Source organism: Ochotona curzoniae, unplaced genomic scaffold (assembly GCF_017591425.1).
Source record: "Ochotona curzoniae isolate NIBS_2020 unplaced genomic scaffold, NIBS_Ocur_1.0 contig_1, whole genome shotgun sequence".
NCBI classification, from domain to species: domain Eukaryota; kingdom Metazoa; phylum Chordata; class Mammalia; order Lagomorpha; family Ochotonidae; genus Ochotona; species Ochotona curzoniae.
The window spans coordinates 11,402,013-11,420,943 of record NW_024464918.1 but is presented as its reverse complement, the minus strand read 5'-3'; the positions used below and the strand labels follow the sequence as shown (position 1 = coordinate 11,420,943).

The following is an 18,931-nucleotide window of genomic DNA, read 5'->3' as shown; positions in this document are numbered from 1 at the left end:
CACACACACACACACACATTGGTAACTCCTGTATGAACACGCAAATTTAATCAACTATCTCGACAAATTAGCTGCCAGGTTTCAAATATCTGAATATCCAAACAAAAACAGATTATTCCATTTTCCTTATCAGAGAACTCTTACAAATTTTCAGTAAGTTTGCAATGGAATTGAATTTTATATATGTGAAAATGCACGTGTCATAACACGTCTTTGTTTCGTCTCCTTGGCATTGTTATTTCAATGTTGTTTTTTCCCCCCTAACTTTTTAGGTTTTTGTTTGTTTCTCTAATACATGAGAGGTGTTTTATGTCTGCATTGTACGTCTTTTTATTAATGGCTATATCTTGAACAAAAATGTCTTAACTATAAACTTATTAATCAAATATTAAAGAAATATGAATCTATTAGATATTTTTTTCATAAGTTAAACAGCATTTGCATGTTTTTAAAAAAGGATTCATTTATTTGAAAGGTAGTGTTACAGTAGTGAGAGTTCTGGTGCGGGGGAGAGGAGAGGATAAGAGAGAAAGAGAAGGAAAAAGAGAGAGAGAGAGAGAGAGAGAGACAGAGAGAGAAGCGGGGCAGACAGCATCTTTCATTAGCTATTTCACTTCCACGAATGCCCACAGGAATCAGGGCTCTGCAGATGAGGACAGGAGCCAGTCCCTGTCTGGTTTGTCCATTTGCTGCCTCACAGGTGCATTAGCACGGCTAGGCATGAACCGGCACTCTGAAATGGGCTGCTTCTTAACCCGTAGCAGGGGAGTACTTTCCTATATGTATTCTCATCGAACGATAGTCATCAAGTGATGGAGAAATACTAAACATTTCCTCCTGAGTATGTTTCTGGGGGTAAATAATTTCTGTCATTACTTTTTGTTTTAATGCTTTCTGTGGTTAAAATCGGCTGGAATTTTCTTAATCAGAACACAATGGTGAAGGTGGGTGTTGCGGTGCAGCAACTGAGACCCGGGTGAGATGCCCAAACTGCACATCAGAGTGCCTGGATCCAAGTCCCTGTTCCACTCCCAGTGGGTCACCTTCCTGCAACTCGGCAGCTTGGGCAGCCGCAGGTGATAGCTAAGTGAGTTGGGTCACAGCCAAATGCCTGGGAGAAGTGGATTGAATTTTTCATTCCTGGGCATCTGGAGAGCTTCCGAACCATCCTGTAGTATGCCTGTCTTCTCTGTCTCTCTGATTCTCAAGTAATAAAGTCTTTTTTTTTTTTTTTTTACAAATTTTAAAATAAACATAGTAAAAGTTGTAGCATACATATGCTTTTCTGAAGTGAGGGAGATGATCTCTCCAAATTAAATTTGTATATTTTGTTACCAAGTTATCATTTTAGTCTAATGACTTTTCTGGTACAGATACAGTGTTTAACTTCTATCACTTCATAAAATAAAAGTCACTGTCTTGACTAACACGATGGACTCTCTGTAGGTTCCTATCATAAGATAAGTTAAATCAATTTTCCCAAGGTCTCTCATCACTCTGTGAAAGGAAGTCCACACAGATTTTATTCAGTAGCAGAAAATACGCAAATGAGAAATCAAGAATACTATTTTTAGAATTGTATAAATAATTGTGTTAATTTTTTTTTATAAACCAGGCAGTAAATTAGAAATACACCAGTTTAACAATTGGCCATTGGCATGTCTTTCTCACACTATTTATCATCCACACATTTATTTCTCTCCTATCCAACAGGCATAGATAGATGAGATGGATTCCAGTTAGTTTCTTGCGTTCATCTTGGCCTTGTTTCATTTTAATCCAAACAACATTGAAAATGTATGGCATCTGAGATTTTACGTACAAGGGATCAATAGCATTTAATGAAGACAGAAATAGTAACATGCATTCTGATAATCATGATTACAACAGCATGCAAAACAGGCGGCTCCATTTAGTGTTAACTATAATTGTTACATGGATACAAGTATAGACTGTGTGTTTACCAAGTATCAGGCATTTGTAAGGTTTTAGAAACCGCTACTAGAAAAGACTTAATCAGTTCTTGCTCTTTGGGGCTTATCGTTTTGCTTCTTAGCCTATACCCAAGATTTAATTATTTTAAGGGTTTTTTGTTGTTATTAATTTATAAGTAAAACATTTTAAAGGTACACAGGAAAGTGGAAATGCTGTGGTGCAGCAGGTTGGAACCCTGCCATCTGTATATGTTACTATTTTAGTATCTGGTTCCAGCTTTAAATTCTCAACTTTTTGCCCAACTTTGTGCCAATATGCCTACTACCACATGCCCAGGTTCTTGTACTGCTGCCCCCCTTGTGGAAAATCAGGATGAAGTTGCTGGCTCCTGGCTCTGGCTGGCCCAGAACCAGGTCTTGCTTCCATTCGAAGAGTGAATCAATGGATGAAAGTTCTCTCTCTCTTTCTGATCCCACATCTTTCTCTGTCCGTCTGTGTCTTCGTCTCACTGTGATATCCCCTCTCTGTCACTCTGCTTCTTAAGTCAATTAATCAATTGTGAATGATGATAAATCTTTTAAAATCATGACATAAATGAAGTTTAATGGAATATCCATAAATTCAAATAAAAACCCACCTAATAAAAAATACATTTGGAAATAAAATACTGCCATCATCCAGACAATGTCCTCATCCAGTCTTCAGTTTCTAATCTCTTTTTGTTAACTTTGAAGTAGTTATTGGCTTGATTTTTAGAGTGCTATTAATGAAGTTTTCTTGAAACAAAAAATGCAATATGTATGTGGTTGAAAATGGATACATATGCAGAATTTTATTCCAATTTATTTTGTTACAGATATTGACAGTGCACTACTTTATATTATATAATATTTCATTATGCAACTAAAGTATATTTTAAGTCACCCATTCTATTTTTGGTATTTGTTATGTTCAATATTTTGGCTGTCAATAATATAAGCATGGAATTAATGCATGCCATTTAGCAAGCATGGACACACATTTCTTTTTGGAATAAACCCAGGGGTGCAATTTCTGACTTACAGAGTATATATATGCTCTTCATTAGCAGAAAATGTCAAAATACGTTTCCTATAGCACTGTATGAGTGTGAGCCTCTCTATATCCTATAACTTTGTGAGGTGTTAAAATAAATAAGAGTATGATAAGGAGAAAATCAACTTCAGTCATAATCCTAAAACATGACCCCATATTCATGAATTTCCGTTACTTTTTTTTTTGGTTAGGTGAATATTACTGCTGCCTTCCCTACTTTTCACTCTTTATCCTCAAAAAAAAAAAAATCCCTGATCTCATTCAGTCACTATGAAGTCCATCTCATGAGAGTACCTGTAACTAAAAATGACATATTCAACATGTCATCATATTCTTTCTATAGGTATCTGACTCATATGTGTCTGTGTTCAGGCTAGCATTGCACCGTTTAGTAGCTTCTAGGGGCTTATGGAAAATTGGACATCTTACTGCACCTATTTATTTTAGTAAAACCTTCAAAAGACTTATCTGTTTTTATGGATGTGAACCAGGAAGTACAGAGATTAGTTCTTGCCAGCGTCTTGCGACCACATAATCAAATAATCTTTGGGTTGAAAAAGAGAAGACAAAATCCAAGCTTTTGGATACCTGATTAAGAAGCTAAATCAAAGCACCCTGAAACGCAAGATTTACAATTTTGTGCAATTAACAGTTTTCATTTTTCATAGTGGAAATTATACATCTGATAATTGATTTATTTGAGTAAACATTCACCAATAGCTTTTAACTTATTACCAAGGTGTTCAGGCATTTTAACTGTTAGGTAAGGGAGTTGTTTTGTGGAATTTACTGTAAGTGACTGACTTCTCTGTCCTAACTCTATCCTTTATGCATATATACACTAAAGTGCATTCACATACAAACAACCCTTTCCTCCTCTCCAGACATCTTGTCACCTAGATTCCTTTAAATTTATAGAATCTCACAGGTCCCTGAGAGGCTCGGCCCAAAACAGCCCCTGATGCCTCAGTATTTCTGTCCTAGGTACACTACCATATCTTTAAACATCTTCCAGTTCTTCCAAACAACACATGGTGGAACATACAACTGTTACGATCATTTTCTGAGCTTTCTTTGCCCTCAATGAATGTCAGCTAATGCACTCTACCTGGTAGTTGGACAGGACCATTTAAAATTAACTGGCTTGTCTTATCCTGCTTTCTTTGGTATTGTACTGTTTTCAAGTAGGGAAGATATTCAAATGAGACAGCTTATGGCATCTATGAGGTTAATTTTTAGTTCTGTTTTTATTAATAAATGTGGAGGTATCAAATGATGAGTATCCACAAGCATGAGTTTCTAAAATCTGAACATTAACAAATGTATATGCAAGGTATTGTATCCTTTTATTCGGTCCAAGCCTAAATTAATGCACTGTCCTAAGGGGTAATGAATTGGGGCATGCATTCATTTTTGATGAATTCATTTTTCAATAAATGCATAGGAGCAAAATTTTCCTAGTTCCTTGCTAAAGTCTTTCAGCAAGATAGTTAATGTCTTTTGATATTCTATATCATTTTCTATGAAAGGGAGATAATTTCAGTGTTTTAGGTTTAACTTAGAGAATATGTAAATGTCCTTCAAGTGATTCCACTAATATAATGAATATATAACAGTACCTGTTGGTTTGGTATTATCATTTTGAGTAAAACTGGTTTTCAAAAGTTATTTTCTATATTTTTCTATAAATGTTTATTATCCACATCCTCATGAAACTTGCAGGTTTAATAATAGTGACAGAGTAAATACTATATATAAATATGCATTGTGATAAGTCCAGTGAAATAATCAATCTACTTCTTAGAGCATCTGACACAAGAAGCAGACAACAAATAAAGGTAATGCAGTCAGACATAGCTTCCACAGCTAGACAGCTAGATGATTTTTTTTTTTTGCTGAGATTAGAGAAGAAATTAGTCATGCTAAATATTAGGTTTAGGGCTAATGCAGAGAATAGCTAGCTGGTAGGCAGAGAGGAAAAGGTACTCAAAGGTATTGCAGATTGTCACGCTTTCCAGACTCAAATATTAGGCAATAGAATGAGGCAACATACAAGAACATATGTGTTAAGACTTTTGAAGTACAGGATTCCCAGGGGATTCTATAACTTGACATGAATTTGGGGAACAAAAGATTCCTCTGAGTGTGGTAAAAGGGAGGAATAGGGCCTTTATTAGATAGCAACAGAGATTTATTAGCTATTCTTGAATATTCGCACTTTAGAGATAACACAGATAACAGTGGGAAATATCATGCAAAAGACATTTTAACAGAAATTATTCAAAGGCATTATCTTCCTGGAATATATGGCTTGGTAAATTTATTTTGATAGATAAAATAATGTGTATGTGACTCACTGCAAGTATGAAATAACAGTAACCCAAAACGTATACCAAAAAAAAGTAGCAACATTAATGTTATAAAAGAATATAGCATTAACTATTTAAACTAGTTCACACTTAAAACTAAGCAAGCTCTGAATTTTATGTAGTCTCTTATCTGATTATACTAGTAAAAGGAAGATATTAATTCAGTCTTTATGATGCTAAATACCAATGAATGCTAAGATGTTCAAATGAAAAGAATAGCATTTTTTACTTCTCATCCAAATACTTTATCTTTTACTCTATCAGAGGAATGTAACGACCAGTCTTTTCACCCATAATAAAATAAGGTTTTACGAAACCTATGAAAACTCACAGAACCTTAAAATGAGTGTTAGATTTAGGCAGCTGCCTTCAGCCAGAATTTCAATATTTGTTTGTTCTTAGCTCGCTCAACTGTGAAGTACATTTTCTCCAGTCATTATAAATCTGTTTCTGCCCAGACATTCTCATGAAGTTCATAACTCCATAGACTGTTGCACCTGACATTCAGACTTCATGATCCCTAAAGAGCTCATCCGAGAATGCAGAGGATCTTGCCTCCAGAGCGTTCCAACACAAGAAACAGCCAACCTTGAATGAAGGAAATACTTTTCTGGAAACAATCCCAGATTCTCAAACAACCCCTTTAATTTAGACCTCAGCTGCCAGATTTGTGGAAAAGAAAAATCTCATTTATTTATACTGTAGGGGATAATTATTTTTCTTCCTGGAAAACAGCTGTTTCTTAGTTCTTCTCAGTCTGTATTAAACAAAAGCTTTGAAGCAGCATCCATAGATTTAGGTTTCAGTTACATGGTTGGAGCTGTTGTTATAAACCGAGCATCGGTCACTTTATAACAACAATTGCAGTGGACTTATTTCCAGGAATACCTGGCAGGCACTGTACTAAGCACTCAGACAGATAAGCATTATCTTAATCCTAAACAAAAATGACTATTTTATTTTCTATTTTTAGATAAGAACTCGAAGGCTTAGCCAGACTGAGTTACTTCCCCAAGATCATAAAATGATAAGTCACGAAGGAAAGAAGTGAGATACCTAATACTTCCAAACTCTATTCCAATTTTAAATCTTGACTGACCACACAGATATCCTAAAATATGAAGAGAAAATCTGTCACCAGCACTTTTAAATGAAATATTCATTACACAATCATTCTGGCATCCAATCGATGAAGATTCAGAAAGTTATGTGTGTGATTTAGGAATGCGGCATCTTTTTGTGAACAGAGAACCTCTTGTCTCTACTCTCCAAGTCAAAAGGATAATAGCATTATTACCCTTAGATTATGTATTCATTCATGTAACCTGGTTCAATAAAAGAAGAAATCAGAGCATTTAATATATATCCCTTACATTGATGAAAAAGCAGATGAAAGAAAGAGAAAGAGGGGGAGAGAACATCCTTAATATGCTTGTCCACTTCCCAAAGGGCAGTGTTAAGCCAGGCTGAAGGCAGAGGCCCAGAAATCAAAGAAAACATTCTAAGTAGATTGCAGGGATCCAAGTACTTGTGCCATCATTTGCTGGTAGGTAAATGATGTACACTAACACAAATCTGGATTGGAAATAACCCAGCACCCCAAAAAAAGGCACTTCAATTTGAGATTTGGAGATTTTAGCTACTGTGCCAAACGCATCTTCCAATCTTATTTTTATACTATCTTATTTTTATACTGAACTTCACTCATCTTCCAATCTTATTTTATATTAGCAAACCAGTTGACAATTTTTCTTCTATAGTATTTAGTCATACATATATATATATACTCACATGTATAGAGTCATGACACATGCATTCCATATATGTAATACAACTTCATTATATGTGTGTATATATCAACAGTATGGTTTGAGAATATACGTGTGTGTGTGTTTCCAGAAAACAGTGATGTTTTGGTATCTGACAGGATAAATTCTATAATATGTATTTAGAAAAATAAATGTAAGATTACAAGGGAAGATAAACTTAATATTTTAAGGTTGCACTTTTAAATTTTACTTTAGCCACAGAAATAACAAATATCCACCTAGTGCTAACAAATGAAAACAGTATATTTTGCAAAAGTTTGTGTTGTCCTTGCGTCAGGAAAACATAATCATCCTTTATGTGGGAACATAAAGAGATCCAACTTGTGCCAGGCAAAATCAAGAGGCTAAGGGAATTTTCCTCTCATCCTAAAGTCATTCTTAGCTTCCAGCCCAAAGCTGAGGGGTCCCTAACAGATGGGAAAACGGAACGGGCTTCAAAAAGATGGAAACAAGTTAATCTGGATTAATTTCTACTAAAATCACAGGGGTTATGTGGTGTAGCCAATACAGATCTTTTCATTTCTCATCTTGTCATTCATTAGCCATTGTTATAAGTTCCCAGCACACAAACCTTTACTGTAACACTCCACTTGTTTAGAATGTAGGACTACATTTTTCCTCCGAGTAACAGCTTCTTAACTATCAAAGATAAATGAACAGCCCTTGCCTTCTGTGCAAATCAAGAAAAAAAAATGCACACACCCTGAGGGAAGAACAGGCAGACAGAGGTTTCCCTCGTAGCTCGGCCGAGGGAGAAGAGTCACGTTTGCAGGTGTGTGGGAGGGAATCTAGTTATCCGTCTTTTACTTTCATTAACAGGTTGGAGCAAGTTAACTTCAGAAAGAAAACGGGAGTAGGCATTACGCCTGAATTCTTAGACTACATTATGAGCAAATAAGCATTCCTGTAATAAAAATAGCTGTTTTTTTTAATATCTTGAAACAATTAGAAAGAATAATAATCTAGGAAGGAAAAAAAAAAGCCCTGATAAAATCATGGTATATTTATAGATGGAAAAGCAAACCATTCTGGAAAACTGGATAGTGCATATTAACAATTGTTTCTCTGAGACTGTAATTTAATTAGCTAGAGTTTTTATTTTTCTGAATATTCTTGTAGACCTGCTTCATTTCTCTTTTTCCCCCAGTGGTCCGTCGGTTCAGTTAACTTGGATGTAAACGATATGTTTGCTGATTAGTATTTTTGCTTTCTTAGCTTCACTAGCCAAAAATCTGATGATGACTATGAAGATTATGCTTCTAATAAAACCTGGGTCTTGACTCCCAAAGTTCCTGAGGGTGACGTCACGGTCATATTAAACAACCTGCTGGAAGGATATGACAATAAACTCCGACCTGATATAGGAGGTAAATGAAAGCTCTTTTGGGAGATGCTACAGATAGAAATACATATGTCTTCCTTATTAAAAGAAAATGTTAGATGAAAGATGAGCCAGAAGGATTTACATTATACTTTGTTTATGCGATGTAAAAATTAATAGAGTTAATACAAACCATTACACCTGTTGGAGGTTAGGGATCTTAAGTTCAAAATTCAGAGATACAATTTACAATTGTGATTTGAGAGCCAGAAACTCAAATTATCCTAGAGAGATTGTAGACAAGTTAAAAATCTATGAAGTAACACATTTAGAAATAAAACTAAAATAGTGAAAAGAGGTGCACACGTCCCTATTGCTGTTTAAAAGCCTTCTACAATGATCCACTGCCTTGTAACAGTCAGCACTTATTTCATAACGGGTTTGGGGGTGGACTAATGTAAACTCAGGCAAACTGATGTTCCCCGGGACAGCAGACAAACAAGGAAACCGTTCTCATGGAAGTCAAAGGAGCAAGAAAGGCAACAGAAGCTCAGGAGGCTTAATGCAAGCTTTAAAACGGGCATGCTCACTTTCGCCTGCTTCGTTATTGTGAACCCAAACACGTTGGACTGTGTGTCAAGTCCAAAGACCAGAGGCAGAGGAACAGCTGCACTGAGGTGCCATCAAGAATTTGATTGCTGATAATGGCAAAGACTGGAGTTTGCCACAGAGTTAGGACATAGTACTTTCACAGAAAATGGGTTAAATGTGACACAGGTATACTTGCTGAATTGAAGCCCCACATAACATCTTGAATCTTTGCTCATTAAATGTTAGACGACAGTTAGTCACATATGTTTGATCATGATTGTCATATTACATATTCTCATCTCAATCCATTCTGAAAAACAGAGGTGTAATGGGGTGTCTATATATATATATTTTCAAAGTATCTGTGGAGTCACAGCATCTGATAAGCCAATATGGAAGATAGATTTTGTGTTGCTTACAAGTGTGGGAAGATACAATGATCAAACAAAGGATCAACAAGGAGCAATGTTTCAAACAAAATTCCTTTTCTTGTTCTGCATGTCTACTTCCTACTTTTAATGCATGATTTTTTAAGGACACTAAGTAATTATGATTTATTGTGGTTAAGTCAGACTACAATGTAAAAATAGATTCCAGAGTTTGATAGAAAGGTGAAATTCGAGATGTCCGAAAGATGAAGAAAAGCTAAGTGCAGTGTTTTCTAATGCTTACGTCATTTTAAAAGGTAATTAGTTTAGTACTCTACTATGTGTGCTTATTTCATTTGCATGCTTACAAGGAAGTTTCTCTTTGTAATTAAAATAGTTGTTCATATGCTGTGAAGTAGTAACCATTTCCAACTTCATGGTGAATTAATTATTTCTGTTTTAATCAAATAAACCCATTTTCATAAAGGAAGACTAAAACAAGAAAATTCTGTGTTTCTTCATATGTACACAACACTATGTTCTCTTTACAGTGAAGCCAACATTAATTCATACAGACATGTACGTGAATAGCATTGGTCCCGTGAATGCAATTAACATGGTGAGTCTTATCATAAAATATTTCTGTTTTATGAGGATGGTTCAGAGGAAATGTGGGACGATAGAAATAGCAAGGAACAGGCCAGCAAAGGCAATTAAGTTCACGATTTTAGAAAAGAAAGATCATCGTTCAGATCCCTTCCTTGCTCTGTTGTAATGTGAAGATAATTAAAACTTGACTTTTTTAAAACCAAGAATTAAATGTCACCATATGTGTGCATGAGATCGAATATGCTTGACTATTAAAACTCAACAATCATTGTGTACTTGCTCAGTACTCGTCACTACAGAATAAAATGTATCCTACAATATTGATGGTATAGGGAAGACACAGCTTGCTTCAAAGCGGAAATGCTTCTCAAAGGAAATATTGTGTTAAATAGAATAAGAAATGTAGCTTGATTCTTGTACAATGCTTTCTACTCAAATCTGAAACAAGAAACTATTTTGAGTTGATAATAGATTGCAATATAGAAACAAGGAATATAATTTTAAAACAAAATGTTTGAAGCTAGCAATAAAGACTGTTATGTCAGAGAAAGAGATAAAAATACGAATTGTTCTCAGTAGCGTTAATAGCAAAAGTTATACCAGTACCTGAGCACTACCTGTGAATAGCTTTGCTTTATTAGTAGATAAATTGATTCTAATATGCTGCTTACTTACAACCACATCTCCAAAGTCTTCTTTATTCTCATATAAATTGTGCATACTCTGGAAGTACAAGTTACAGTTTACTTAAAATAAAATTTTATTTTTGTTATAATAATCCTCATAATCTCCCAGGATTATAGTTTGTGAAATTTCAGTTTTAAGAAACAAATCTTTTAATTTGTGTTTTTCTTCTCTCTCTTTTTTTAAAAATGTATTTCACACACAATGTATCAGAATTTAATTATATTATCCACTGGCCAACCGCTAATTAACTTACAAAAGATTTCATAAAATATTTTCTCTTTCGGGGAAAATACTTCCTTTCCCTTCTTGATTTATGATCTTGATATATCAAAAGAGACATGATTTATTGCAAGAGGAATGAGACTCAGTGACAGATGGTACAGGGCAAGAACACAGAAAAACAGAAATGTAATAACTGGTGAAATTTCTAAACTAATCCTGGTATGTTATGTATTCTCAAAGAAATCAATAATTTGCTCTCTTTATATTATTCTATATAAAATAGAGGTAAATCTAGGGCTCTGGTCTGGAAAACATGGATAAATTATTCTCCCCTAAACTTATATTCCAAGAAATGTTCCTGTTTAACAACATAATTCAAAACAGTTTTTAAAACATATAAAACAGGGACGCAGTGTGGTAGCCTAGTGGCTAAAGTCCTTGCCTTGCACGTGCCATGATCCTGTATGGGTTCTGGTTTGTGTCCCAGATGCTCCACTTCCCATCCAGCTTCCCTGCTTGTGGCCTGGGAAAGCAGTCAAAGATGGCCCAAAGCCTTGGGACTCTGCACCCGCGTGGGAAACCCAGAAGAAGCTCAGGGTTGCTGACTTCAGATCAACTCAGCTCCAGCCATTGTGGCCACTTGGGGAGCGAACCAAGAGACGGAAGATCTTTCTCTCTGTCTCTCCTTCTCTCTGTTTATCTGCCTTTGCAATAAAAATAAGTAAATCTTTAATATATACACATATGTATATACACATATATGTAAGATTGATTCATTAGAATGATTTTAATACCAAATAATTTAGCCTGTTATCATAATAGTTCAGTATTTGCTTCTATTGCTGTTACAATGCAATTTATTAAATAAGATGAAGCATGAAAAATGTTTAACCGGAAGACTTGGCAAAAAAAAGTACATCAGAAATAATATCAAGAAGAAAAAAAAATAGCAATTTTATTAACAATTTGGAGATGGCTAATGATGATAGGGAACAAAGTAAACATTTAAAGCAATTTCTAAACATGAGGGAAATAAGGCCCAAATAGTCAAGGTGCTTTCCTCAAATCTGACTTTCAAATCTGGTGTCAGTCTAGAACTGGAGTGGACTCCTGGTCTCATGGCTTGCATGTCATACCACATTGGCTGCTCTCAAATGAAATCAACTTTTCAACTTAATGAAACTTACTTTAGCAAAACCATTACAGGTATTCATTCTGATTACTAAGAATATGCCTTGAGATAGAGATGAGGACATTAAAAAATGTTTCAACTGGCTGACTTCATCTTTTTTAGAGAAAAGAATAATACAGAGTCTTTTTTTTTTTTTAAGATTTACTTATCTTTATTTGAAAGTCAGATTTGCAGAGAGAAGGAGAGACAGAGAGAATGACCTTCCATCTGCTAGTTCACTCCCTAAGTGGTCACAGTGGCCAGAACTGAGCTAATCTGAAGCTAGGATCCAGGAGCCTTCTCTGGGCCTCCCACATGGGTGCCGGTCTCAAGGCTTTTGGGGCATCTTCTACTGCTTCTCCAGGCCAGAGACAGGGAGTTGGATGGGAAGTGGAGCATCTGGGACACAAATTGGCCCAGTTCTGGGATCCTGGTGCATGCAAGGCAAGGATATAGCCATTCAGCCATCAGCCGGGTACAATAATAAATGCTTAAAAATATCTGATAGGCTCTCAGTTTCTTTTTGTGATAGCCACCTGATCTGTTGTGTGTCCTCTCTTTATTACTTCTCTTCATTAAACTTTGCTAGTATGCTTACCACTTGCAAGGCAGAACAAATACGTATCTTTCAGGAGATGCTCACATTTGACAGTTTCATGGCACTGCCTCTGTGTGTGTTCTCGTTTTCTACTCTGACATGGCATCGCTACTTGGTAATTGAGCATTTCCATATTATCATGAGTTAACTCATCCAGCTTATGACTTTTGAGTCTTCTGGACTTCAATCTACTTGGAGCAGAAGTTCTGAACCCAGAAATTGTGTTTCATGGGAAACATTCAGCAATCTCTGAAGGTCATGTTAGTTTTTATGATTTGACTTGGATGGCAGATTGTGATGGTTATTCTGTGAGTAGAGATCCATGATACTTCTAAATATCTCACAACACATAAGACAGCCCTTCACAAGAAACAATTAGGTGGCTCAAAATATCCATGTCAGGCATGGTGGTATGGTGGGGTAAGTCACTGCCTGTGACTCTGCATGCCATTTCTAAAAGCCTGGACCGAGTTTTGCATCCAATCATGTCAATTTCCTGCTGAAGAACCTTAGAGACAGTAAACATGGGTACTTGGGACACTGCCTTGTCTTTAGCACTTGGCATGGCCTGGCCTGGTCCTGGCTGCTCCTGATAAATGGAAAATAAAGTATGGAGTCAAAGATCTCCTTTTCTTCCTATGTGCCTGCATAGTCCACCACATAGGGTTTTTAATTTTTGTTTTTGTATTAACTTTTTCTGTTGTTTTTTTTCTTTAAAACAGGAATATACAATCGATATATTTTTTGCCCAAACTTGGTATGACAGACGTTTGAAATTTAACAGCACCATTAAAGTTCTACGACTGAATAGCAACATGGTGGGCAAAATCTGGATTCCAGACACTTTCTTTAGAAACTCCAAAAAGGCTGATGCACACTGGATTACCACCCCCAACAGAATGTTGAGAATTTGGAATGATGGTCGAGTGCTCTACACCTTAAGGTATTGTTTTGGAAAAGGGAAAACAAAGAACTGCTACTGGGACTAAAACAAAACTCAGTGCTTAAAAAGAGAAATTAAATGAGAAATCCATAGAATAGTTGGCATGTTTGGTCAATAACAATATATAAAACTGCAGAATTTGTTTCCTTTGTATTGATGAAAGCTTTCTCAAATCACTAATGATAGGTGGAATTTATTATTGTAGGACTGACGTTTGAGTGCTTGTTTCACTCACCACATGAAATTCTCCTTGCCTTTGCAAGACTGACCTTGGCGACAATTCTGGCTTTTGCATGTGTGGTCTGCTTCTATCAGTCATTCACTCTTGCAATCACCAGCCTTTACATTCACAGGGATCTCCCTTCCCGTGAAAATCACAACTAAATGATGCTTATGATATGGAAATCTTCACACACACCTTTTTTTTTTTGTATCTGTTCAATGACGATCACCTAAAACACATTATCTCTGGCGCTCCATTTTCCATTATACTGACATACTATTTGATTTAACTTATTTTCTGTTTTTGGAACAGAAATCTTTTGGGAAAAAATTTGAAGTCATTATTTTATACCTTCTGAACTAATATTAACTAACATTAAAGCTTCCTATTAAAACCACATAATGATTTTGTTAGTGTTTAACTTTTTATATATTTATCGGAGAGGCAAAGAAACAGAGAGGCAATCAGAGTACTCTCCCTTCCATTGGCATTCTTACTCAAATTAGTTTAATAGCCTTGGCCAGAAGAGATGCCAAGGAATAGAGCCAAGAATTCAATCTAGAAATCCAATCTCTTGACCTGTCACTAATTGCCTCCTAGGACATGCATTAGCAGGAAGCTGGAGTTAGGTATCCAACTCAAGTGCTCTGATGTAGGATGCAGGCATCTTAAGCACTTTCCAAAACATGAGGCTAAATGTCTGCCCCACGCATTTAAAACAGTTAGGACTTGAACTGCCTCAATCATAAGATATTGATAAGGTTAATAATGAGTACATAGATTCAGAAAATAATAATACTAATAAAAAATAATCTGGCTTTGAGTCCCAGGTATTTATCTTGGTGTCTGTATACACTAAGGAAACTTGCCATAATTTCCATCTGCAAAAAAAAATTAGGAGAAACTATCAGTAGCAGGGGCCTGGCCGAGGGAACCCAGTTCAATACGTTGTTTGCAAAGTAAGCACAGCACTCAAGGTTAGAGCCTTGAGCTGTACCTTTCCTCCTCCTCCTCTTACGGGCCCTCCAACCTAGTAAATGCTTTTGCCTTTCGTTTTTTATTTAGTGCAAAATAGAAAGAATGATTCTTATGTTGCAGGCTTGTTATGAAGATGAAGTAGATGATATGGAAAGTTCTTAACAGGGAAATTGAAGTAAACATAGCATTTAATAAAACTTTTGTTGCACTTTTAGGGAAAAATAATAATAATGTGATGCTTCTAGGTCTTATTCTAGAATCTCTAGATTCAAAAAATTCATGGTAAATATACTTGTATATATTAAATACTTCATATAATATTCAACATATAAAATATGATACTCTAAAATGACTCCATAAATTCATAAACATTAAGTCACTTACTAAGAAAATGGACACAATTATAAAACAAATGCATTCATTCTAGTTTGTATACACCATGGGTTTGCTAAATTAGAGGGGAAGTAAGAGCTGGCACCAGATCTAATGAAGATCAAAGCCTGTCTAGTAAATAAAAGTTCTCTGTAGCTTTCAAAATGTGAAGCAGACTGCCTCAAATCCCTTTGGTGTTTTTCATAACATTGCAGTTATTTTTAAGCTCTGCTAACTTCAGAAAGTAGTGAAATTTTACTATGGGGACTACATACAAAAATATCACACATGAGATTTATCTAAGGTACAGTGGCTACCGATTTGTATCTAGAGATGAGTTTATTCTGGTTGATACAGGCATGTGGGTCTATGTAGGGGCATACACAGATTCAAGCATATTCTCTATACGTGCTTCTATCAGAAATCTGCATTATCACCAATTTAAAAATAATAGCTCTTTGGAAAAAAATAACAAAACATGATATTTAGTTGTAATTCTATTTTGAATAAAACATCTTTAAACAGTGTAATTACAATGATTAATATCGTTTTCATAAAATTCCGTCCTTATTTGAATAGTATTATATGTATGTGGTACGAAATATACCTAAAAATGTGAAATTTTAAAAATTATCAAACAATCACCATTACAATTTGTGATTATAGTCATAATTGTCCAAATGTGGCCAAAGCATCTGCACTCCTTTAAATATTCTGCCTCCAGGAGTCAAGCCAAGATTCGCAGCTCAAAGGATCTATAGGCTTTATTTTTTTTTAAATTGAAGATTTATTTATTTTTATTGGAAAGTCAGATATACAGAGAGGAGGAGAGACAGAGAGGAAGATCTTCTGTCTGATGATTCATTCCCCAAGAAAGCACAACGGCCGGTGCTATGCTGATCCGAAGCCAGGAGCCAAGAACTTCCTCCAGGTCTCCCTCATGGGTGCAGGGTCCCAAGGCTTTGGGCCGTCCTTTCCCAGGCCACAAGCAGGGAGCTGGATGGGAAGTGGGGCTGCCGGGATTAGAACTGGTGCCCATATGGGATCCTGAAGCGTTCAGGGAGAGCACTTTAGCCTGTAGGCCATGCCACCAGGCCCTGGATCTATAGGCTTTAAAAAAGCACCACAGATGCAAATCATCTGGGACTTTCTAGCAGTTTCTATAATGTCTGTGTATATGTATTCAGCATCTCTTGTTTGTCATAGATATCTGTAGCATTCCACTTACTGATCTTATAAAAAGAAAACATAATGCTTTGTGTGACGTAAACTCTCCTTCGTGTGATGTACGTATTTTAAAACTTGCCTATAGCAATTTAAAACTAACACCTAACAAGTACTTAGAAACAGAAGGCCTTGCTCTAATTAGCAGACAAGACCTGAAAATTCTCAGCATTTATTTATATGCAAAGAGCAAATGAGCTTAAGTTCTTAAACAGTTTATTTTGTTAAATATATTCATTGAGCAATCTCATACATGCAATTAACGAGCCAAAAACATCAAAAAATGCAATTTCATATAACCATTACTTGAGTTCAGGTGAATGCTATGCTATTGTTTGATCTAAGAATATAAGCAGATTGCGTTAAGTCTATACTTTGTGAATTTCCTCAGTGAGCATCGCTTTGTTTAATGAATCAGAAGATGCATGCTCAAGGAATAAAGACCAATGGTCATTAAAATTGCACTAACATATGTTTTAAAATTCTGTCCAAAATCTTTCTATTTAGGTTGACAATTGATGCTGAGTGCCAATTACAATTGCACAACTTCCCAATGGATGAACACTCCTGTCCCCTGGAGTTCTCCAGTTGTAAGTAGTTCTCTTCCTATATTACTTCTGTCCCATCATCTATAATTTTTTCTAATCCCAATGCCAATTAATTGAATCAGAGAATTGCAATATTGCATATGCTATTAATGTTAGCTGTGTTTTAACAACTTCTTTCATCATAATCTCCACATGTCCCTAGTAAGCACAATTTCTGCGAAAGAATAGGTTTATTTTATCAGGAACCACAAGCTCATTTTATTGGCTGCAAATTTTAATAAACTAGCAGTGTTTTCTTGGAGATCAGGGTCAAGGAGGATTTTAAAATCAAGCTTAGTCTCAAGGAAAGGATATATCATTGAGTTTTCACTTTCTATTCCCTTCTCCCAATGAACCCAAGAGTATTCTGGCATATTACTGATTTGTCCTATAAAAATATTGTTTTGTTTTTACAATATATTTACATTTTTATTACAATCTATTTTTACTGATTTGTCCTACAAAAATAGACTTGTTACAGTATATGTATATAGTGCTTGGTGTGCCACTTAAAACAATGAAATTTTAGAAGAGTTACTATATTTAACTATTATTATAGTGACTATCATACCATATTTCATAGGATATAATAAGAGGATCCAAATATAGACTTAAGCTTTAGTAACCCTCACAGGTATTTGATGGAATTATACACAACTAAGCCTAACCCTCAAAGCTAGGCTTACCATTTCTTCAACATTCTCCCTGGGTTCCTTGCTCTCCATTAATCTTGGCATATTAATCATGTATGACAAGAAGAATCAAAGTTTGGTTATGTGATTTTAAATTTATATTTTTATAAGTAATTTCAAGCTAGAGAATAAAGATGACTTTTAAGAAACAATGACATCATAGGTATAGATGAAAAAAAAAAAAAAGACTCAAGGACCAGAGAAAATGAAACTATCTAGTTATTACTTCAATTTCAGAGGGAAATTTGGAGAAAATGACACCATATTTCATATAAACTTAGGAAAAACTTCCAATTGTAAATCTTTATCTTTATCATAAAGTAAAAATGTTAAAGCTTTTCTAAGCATTAGATAGATTGATCTTCTTGTTTTTAATTTTCCAAGTGAGGCATTTCTCTCTCACTTTTTAATGCACACACACACACACACCACACACAATACACATTGGTCACCTGGGACCAGTACTGGGATCCATCGTGTTAAGCTGCCCCTTGCAATGCCTGTCTCCCATGTCAGAGAGCTACGCAACTTCAGCAAATGTGTTTGAGAAGGGATTAAAGATGACTCTAGTATTTGGGTCCCTGCCACTCACATAAGTGCCTGGATAGAGTTCTTGGCTCCTGGTTTCAGCCTAACACAGCCAAAACTAGCGGCTGGGAGCTCTCTGTCTCATTCTTTCCCTCTCTGCCATTCTTTCAAACAAACAGATAAAACACATCTTTAAATCTGATTTCAAACGTCTAAAAGTGTATAGGTTGATCAATGAATTTAATGAGATAAGTACTTAGGTACTATTTTTTTCTTAAAAGGAAAAACCATTGCAGAAAATTAAGAAAATTAGAAACTACTTCATTATCTCTCAATATATTTTGTTCTCTTGGTATCAAGATCACTGCCATTTTCTTTTCAGTATTTCTACTTATTATATTTAATTTTACATTTTTATGTATCTTAAAATGGAATCTCAACAAAAGAAAAATAGCAAAACATAAGTAATTGTGGTTATTTCTGCTACGATTCTGGTGAGGAGTCTGTATCTCCTCTCTCATTTCTTATTTCTGCATGACTTGTAAAATCTTGCTCCACTGATAATTTTTAAACAAGAAACACTGTACATAACTTCTGTTTATTACCTACT

General features: G+C 35.4%; 1 protein-coding gene across 4 annotated transcripts in view; it reads left to right on the top strand.

The window, feature by feature from the left end:
- The window catches only part of GABRG2 (gamma-aminobutyric acid type A receptor subunit gamma2), an 85,109-nt gene that overhangs the window by 13,520 nt on the left and 52,658 nt on the right, over positions 1-18,931 (top strand). For 3 of the 4 annotated variants that reach the window (XM_040975683.1, XM_040975673.1, XM_040975675.1), the window contains exons 2-5: positions 8,423-8,574; positions 10,039-10,106; positions 13,497-13,717; positions 17,022-17,104. In XM_040975683.1, coding sequence (XP_040831617.1) covers positions 8,423-8,574; positions 10,039-10,106; positions 13,497-13,717; positions 17,022-17,104 — 524 coding nt within the window. The remainder of the gene's footprint in view (positions 1-8,422; positions 8,575-10,038; positions 10,107-13,496; positions 13,718-17,021; positions 17,105-18,931) is intronic. The other variant, XM_040975690.1, reaches the window with a different exon arrangement.